The sequence below is a fragment of the Liolophura sinensis genome, chromosome 10, assembly GCF_032854445.1.
Source record: "Liolophura sinensis isolate JHLJ2023 chromosome 10, CUHK_Ljap_v2, whole genome shotgun sequence".
Taxonomy (NCBI): domain Eukaryota; kingdom Metazoa; phylum Mollusca; class Polyplacophora; order Chitonida; family Chitonidae; genus Liolophura; species Liolophura sinensis.
In genome coordinates, this window is record NC_088304.1 from 19053934 (window position 1) to 19061837 (window position 7904).

At 39.2% G+C, this 7904-nt stretch overlaps 1 protein-coding gene across 1 annotated transcript; it reads right to left on the reverse strand.

Annotated features, from left to right (window-relative positions):
* Nucleotides 1-1680: 1680 nt before the first annotated feature.
* Nucleotides 1681-7125, reverse strand: LOC135476962 (uncharacterized). Its single transcript, XM_064757108.1, has 6 exons — nt 7082-7125; nt 6740-6823; nt 6231-6431; nt 5041-5169; nt 4438-4629; nt 1681-3314 (listed from the first exon to the last, which is right to left on the reverse strand). Exons 1-6 carry the CDS (start codon nt 7123-7125, stop codon nt 3245-3247), a joined length of 720 nt encoding a protein of 239 aa, XP_064613178.1. The 3' UTR covers nt 1681-3244.
* Between the last annotated feature and the right edge of the window lie 779 nt (nt 7126-7904).

Sequence of the window (7904 nt, forward strand, 5' to 3'; positions counted from 1 at the left end):
CTTTCATATTGTTTTCAACATATACAAATATGTATACATATACGCATCAAAGAACAACAATACAAAAGAATATGATCGAAAATATACCACGTGATCTCAACGAGCTTAATGATATGCCAGATGCAACGTTAATTGTACATAAATGCACCAACTCACAGAAATGACTAATATTCTTTAAGAGACAAATAAAAATGGAATCTCTGACCTCATTATGAAGACGTTGTTGACAAACAGATTCAATGTTCGCTTAGGTCAGATTTTCATATCAAGCACAGATAGCACGCAAGACATATGAAATGGTTAAAAAAAATCAGATTTACAGACTTTTTAGCAATATGTTACCATGACAAAGGTACATGCTGGGTAAGAACATAATGATGCCTTGTTCACAGGCTATGCGCAGGAGAATGCTACAGTTATCCTAGAAAGCAGAACTTGGCATAAGGAAAGAGCAACGCGGAGAAAGGAATAGGTGACGCTTCCCTAACCCTACACAGCTGTTTTAACAGGTTCTGGAAGTGATACCGATGTATATACAATAAACATATTCAAACAATTAACGTTACATAAATAACGAACAAGTCATTCACTCTACACACAAAACCGCGGAAAACACATCCTCTCCTTCGTTTTTATCAGTTTTAACTGGCAGTGTTGAGGAGATGCATCATGGTAATATGTCACGTTCATCGTACTTTGTCAGTATACTAGTATAAGACTACTCAGACGAGCAAATGTTTGAATTATATCATACCATACATTTCCCGATTCTCTCTTTAATTCTTACAGCTTCTTACACACAAGTTTACACTTTCAAATCATTTTTTCCTTTTAACTCCCCCCCCCCCACCAAAGAAAAAAAAACGGTATTAATGCACAAATATGACAAAATATGACACATTCCAAAAAACAGTGTCCTTCTACACAGCATAAAGCGCATGTGCACTGCTTGAATATTTAAAACCATTTAGACAAATCTATCTCAACACATTGCCAACTTACAACTCACTCAAGGACAAAGGAGTTTGCCCCAGGCTCTGTCAGGTTTCCTCCCACCATCATTCTGACCGCCAGCGTGTAAGTGAAATATTCTTGAGTACGGCGTAAAACACCAATCAAATAAATAGATAAAACAAGGAAAATGTAAATCTTTTTCACATCACCTTATAACAATATTTACATAGTGTGTTTTTTTTTTTTTTGGATACGCAAACAGAGATAATAGTCATTGTACTCAAAATACTGTTTCGAACTCTTAACCAAAAATACGACAAAGAGGAGCTGTGTAACACCCCAAACATTCACATACGAGGACGACAGAAAAAGAGACACAGCTGAAAATAATACGCACTGATCACATCAATCGTTATTTGAATCTTGGAAAATACTGACTCTTTCGTCAAATCGTACAAGCGTATACACGTACTACAAAAAAACAAAACGTACCCATTACAAGGTTTACAAAGTTGCTGATTACAAACGTATTGTGACCTTACAAAACAGAAAACCTTACCAACCATACACGTTTCAATCACCGAAGTATTTACCCTAAATAAATTTCAGACCTTATCAACAAAAATGTTTCAAGGAGTTCAGTTTTCCCAAAGCTGTAGATTACAAAAGTATTGTAATCTCACGAAACAGAAAACCGTACCACAAAACAGAAAACCGTACCACAAAACAGAAAACCGTACCACCCAAATCTTTCCACCAGTTCAGTTGGCGCACAAGTTTGTGGGTACATGTGGATAATTACAAAAGTTGACTGCACACAATAGCAAACCTTACCATCCAGATCCTTCCACGATTTTTAAAAACTTTGGTAAAGTTGTTGACTTATCTATTCGGTCAGACGCTATAATTACAAGGCCGTTCTGATGAACGGTTACCACTACACGTAGCTTATCCATCTCTCCCAAAATCGTGATTGAATAATCAGAAAAACACGTCACATCTGCATGGAGTTTGTTTAGAGTAAAAACTTGGCATTACTTGCGCCTATAATTCTACGTGACACTTCAAATCCAGCTGGTCTTGTAAATCAATGTTTGCAGCTTTTTTGTAATTGTGTTGTATTTTTAACAAAGACAATGTCATTTATGATTTCCCCAAAAAAAAGTATACGAAAATGGCTTTACGGAGTTCTGTATCAGTAGGCCTAGTAATGATACTTGAGATCAGGTGTAAAGTTCTCGACGAATATTTGAGTTTTATTGGCATGTATTTTGTCTCTAACAGGGTTCAAAAACTCTAAGCTCTAAACGCATTTGTTATACATCTAGTTCTCAACAACAATCAGTCAAGAAAACAAATCAACTTCGTGCAAAATATCTTTGCATACAAGAATCAAAATGGCTGACATGGCATTAAGTCGTGCAAAAATGTATACAGGCTGACAATTCTGAATGAAACAGCAGTGGAATGTAAAGATGGCCATCAGATGATAAGAAGCACATCTCCAAACAGGAGACAGAAAGTTGTATAGGGTGGTTACCAAACATAAAAGAAAATATATTTCAACGAGTTTCAAGGACCTGAAATTTCTTGTTTGCAGCACTTTCAATGGCCATTTATTTTAAGTCTTCGTCTTCATGCGGAGATAACAGATACCATTTTGGTTACTCATTTAACGAGTCTCTTTTGAATTTAATGTAATATGAAATTTAACATTTAAAAGTCAAAAACTATCTAGCACTAATTCCAAAATAAACTCATTTTCAATGACTTTCAAAGATTTCAAGTATGAGAAAGGACACTTTGTTCTTGACTTGATTCTAAAATTACAAACCAGTAAGTTCAGCACTTCCGTCATTTTGAGGGCAATTTTAGGGCACATCATTTACAGCCTGTAAACTTACTGGAAAATTCTAAACTCTATCAGAGCTAGCTTTCAGTAATAGCACATCATGATTTCATCTAAAAATGCGCAGATCATGATTAAATTCCTGGTAGTTTACATGATTCGCTTATGTTCTCAGTCTGACCTATTTGGACCTCTCTACAGTCACACTGCATGGATCTCTCACAGGTACACAACATGTAAATTTGTAAGCTTTCCTTAACAACCCTAAAATGTGTGATTTAACGGTTTCCTTAAGTCCAGGAACAGAATGAAGACTGTTCTGCAGTCTGCCAGTGCGGCAATCTTAATGAGTGAATGAATACTTCGGACAAAATGACGCAATCTGCATCTTGTAAACAATTTAAGTGCCCTATAGATGTTGAAACCTTGTTGTTGTTGTCGTCATAACTCCATGGCGGAGTCCTCCTCTTCACAGTCCATTGAGCTCAGAGCAGTCACGTCTGGCTGTTGCCTGGGAAAACCAATAAATAACAGAAAATAAGATATTGGAACTATTCAACGAGGGTAACCAAAGTATGATGCGCAGAGTACATGTATTTATTTAACAAATGCATTGTTTTTAGTTTTTATTCATGTTTAGAATCTAGTCTCAAGCTTGGAGCAGGCTGTGGAGTGGCACCTTTCAATAGCTAGAGCAAACAAGGTGTAGGTTCAAACCTGGCATTTGACAGGGATTTTGCAGATTTCCGCGCTCTTACTGTTTGTGGGGATTTGGTGAGAATACGCGGTCAATGGCACTCTAACATTCACTGAAGTGAAGAACACTCGTCCTGTTGAACATATCTGTACGCCACACACAGGACTGTTTGTCAGTAGCATGAAACAGGTGGTTTACGGTGTTTACCTGGGGCACTTCAGCTTTCATCACCAATCTAACTCACCACCACACAGTTCGAATATCATAGTCTTAAACAATAATCACGTGTCAAATGTAGTATCAAATTAGCCTGGGTATGTGGGAAGGTCTGCCAGTAAAATGTGGATGGTTTCCTCTGGGCTCTGTCCCGTTTCCTCCCACCATACTTCTGGCTGCCGTTGTATAAGTGAAATATTCTTGAGTACGGCGTAAAACACCAATCAAATAAATAAATAAATAAATTAGCCTAGTGTCAACTCTAACCCTCAATACAGGTCACTGAAGCTACTGGTACTCAAGGATTCTCTACCTTACAACACCTCTTCTTCGAAGGTGCCGTAAGTGTATTTAACATCACAGGTGTTAGCTCTACTGGCAGTACACCTTTCAGAAAGGCCGTAAAACCCGCCACAACCTGCAGGATGCTGGGAGACCTTTCCATGCATGTTAGGAGAAGAATCAAGCATGGCCTGCACTTGAACTCACAGCAATTGCATTGATGAGAGATTCCTGTGTCACAGTGCTGCGATAACACGCCAACCACTAGGCCATGAGATTTTGTTCTTCCCCTCCCACCCTCTTTAATACCTCAATTTTTTTCAAGATTCAAGTAAGAAGAAAAACTATTACCTACCAGCCTTCTCTACCTTTTCTGATACTCACAGTGGCATTACACCCAACAAATTAACTGTACCCGTTTCAATTTGTACAGACTTACCTGTTGTCTATAGCACATGTTGGGGTGGCGGTGGAGGTTCTGGACGTTGGGCTCCTCATGCCTGATTGGCCTGATGATTTCTGCTTTGAACTGTTGTTTTTCTGGCGATTCTTGTGGACATTTTCAGACACAATTTCACGGAGTTTATCCACAGGGGGTTTCCATAAAACCACTTGTAAACAGGGCTTGTTTCTGCAATGTATACAACCATACTTCACAGAATTACTCTTGCAAATTGCAATCATGTAATACAAGACATTGAAACTATCTGTATTTCCACATTTTTCTGTAAAAATAAAAAATAAATGTTCAACATCCACACATTTTGTAGGGCTGGTAGAAAACATCTAATCACGTTCAAGTAAATTTAAGGACAGTTTTAGGGTTTATCTGTGAAGGGGATTATGAGAAATCAACCACACCTGGCACACTGGGGTATGGGATCAGCAACATGCTAAAAATGTGTAAATTAAATTTAATCTTACCTGTTAAAAAATGAGAAATGTTTAATCAATAATGAAACAAGGTAATAAAATCCCCCAAACTTCTTTTACATATCTGACATATTTCCACAAGGTTCACTGTTGCAATACATGTACTTACATATTCTCCAGAACTGCCTTTGGTATGCTGGAACAGATGATACTATTGGCCACGGAGGTGTTTATGTGAACTTTGAACCCTGTGTTTTTCACTTCTGTAAGCTCTGTATCTATTTGTTCATCGGCCAGCCTACAAATTTGTCAGAAATAAGAAATGAATCACAAAACAGAATGAAAGAAATAACGTAGTGGGTTTACGGGCACATTTAGAATATAATTTAGAATATTATATTGGACCGTCCTAAATTTATTTCCTTTTTTGATTGGTGTTTTATGACGTTTCTCAAGAACATTTTCCTTACACGACAGGGACCAGCGTTATGGTGGGAGAAAACCAAAGCGCGGGGAATCCCACGACCATCTGCAGGTTGCTGACAGACCTTCCCACATACGGCCGAAGGGGAAGCCAGCAAGAGATGGACTCATACAGATCCCGTTGGTGAGAGGCTCCTGGGTCACTGAGCCGCATTGGCGTGCTAACACCCTGGGCCTCCCTGCTAAATTTATTTGACCGATACCATTCAACAAGGAAATACTTGTACCACAACTAAAATTATTTCACTTAGAAGACGGTGGTCAGGTTTTTATCTTTAAAAACAGGGCCCAATATAACAAGAACTGGTTTTGAAGAGACAACTATCTGATAAACATTGAATTAAAACACTCCAGCTTTTTAATACAATAAGGCTTTTTCTCATCATTCAAAACTCTCATACAGTTGGCAACATGCCCACGTTAGCATGCACACATACAAAACTCTCATACAGTTGGCAACATGCCCACGTTCACACGCACACATACAAAAGTCTCATACAGTTGGCAACATGCCCACATTCGCACTCAGACATACAAAACTCTCATACAGTTGGCAACACACCCACGTTCGCACGCAGACATACAAAACTCTCATACAGTTGGCAACATGCCCACGTTCGCACACAGACATACAAAACTTTCATACAGTTGGCAACATGCCCACATTCGCACTCAGACATACAAAACTTTCATTCAGTTGGCAACATGCCCACGTTTGCACACAGATATGCTAACCTCTCATACAGTTGGCAACATGCCCACGTTCGCACGCAGACATACAAAAACTCTCATACAGTTGGCAACAAGCCCATGTTCGCACAGACATACTGCCCACGTTCGCACAGACATACTAAACTCTTTGTACAAACCACTCACATGTCTTCGAGTTCCCTGAACTTCTGCCAGCTTCTTTCCACTGAGGACTGCATGGGAGTTAATGCCGTGGTGGAGGTGGTCGTGTTGTTGCTGTTGTGAACAAGGGCCTTGTCTGAAGACTCTGAGTGATTAAGGCTCAACTCTTGCATGCTGGCCATCATCTTCTCCTCTGTAATATACACTTTGCTGGGGGTCTCGCATCTGTCAAGGACCCCAATACAACTGATTAGTATGTACACCATGTATGTCAGTGGCTAAGCTCCATATGAAATGCTCCATGTAAATAAATTGGTATTCAAGGCCTCCGAATTTGAGGCATGCTATCACACCTTTGCATATGACTGTATTGTAATGATTATTTCGAAAACTGATTTTGATTTTATTACTGATGAGGTCCAACATGTGTGAACCGAGTTTTCAACAGCAAACAATGTGTTCCTTTTCCATAATGCATGCAAATAATGTCTTAGTTGTCTTTTCCTTCAAACACGCTGATAAAGGGAGCTTACCCTGCATCCAAGGCTGTTCTCTTTGGTCTCCTGATTGGTGCGCTGCAGGAAGCCACAGGTTCTCCAACAGGACAAGGCTGTATCCTGGCAAATAAAGAAAAAAGCTGTTAGAAGAAGACTGAAAAAAAAAAACAAAAACGCAGACACAAATTCGCAACAGCTGCGACATCCCCTACATACGATTTTGTGTTGTGAACTACATATACATGTACCAACACACAAGACAGTGTCGTCTAGTTGATTGTTTGATTGATATGTTTTAAGTTGCATTCAACATTACAATATTTTAGTAAAATAACAGTGTCTCCTGTTACTTGTAGCAGGCTGCTGGTGCCGACTCACTGGAATGACCTGTCAAAGTCACTCTCATACTCCTTAGAGTGCATGTGTCTACTTGTATACATGTGACATGTATCTCACTTTGAGTAAACAATCGTTTGGCTGGTTTTAACTGGGCTTTGCCTACCACCAGTAACTCATCAAAAGACTTACTTTTTCACTGGGTTACCTCCCCTTGTTGTCTAAACGACAGGAGAAGTTCAGCGAACTTCAAAATGTTAGAAATGGTATTGTGTTGTAATTATGCGGCCTACCATGTAACTTCAGTTCTGCCATACCGATCGATGGGATTTACGAATACTTTACAATACATAATCGATAGGGAGGAAGATGGCATTTGGTTTACTACACATATAATTCGCTTTAAGTCTATCACATTGTTTACATGCATCATCCATGAGTGAACACTATATTGTGGGAATCTTTGCGCAGCAAAGTATGCTGTGTACTAATTTCCATGCAGTATGCTTGCTACATTAGTTATCTGTTTTGTCGAAATTCGACACTGAAAATCCTATCCCAATTCACAGGAACTTGTACTAAAAGCAACGGACAAATGGAGAAAGTGTCATTTTGAAATGTGTCGATTTATTGGTCATGCAGGGAAAGCAGCTGCAGCCTCAGACTTCAAACGCCAATGTCCATGGTTACTGGGTGCTAATATGACCACTGCGGCTCTGTTGTGGAGAGTATAGTAGAGCGAAGCCTGGAATGCCAATGTGATTTATTCTCAAGTCTCAGGTATGACTTATCTCAACAACTGAACCCCAGGTCTACGACTTACAAGTGAGAATACTCTGTCAATTATACCATCACAGCCATCAAT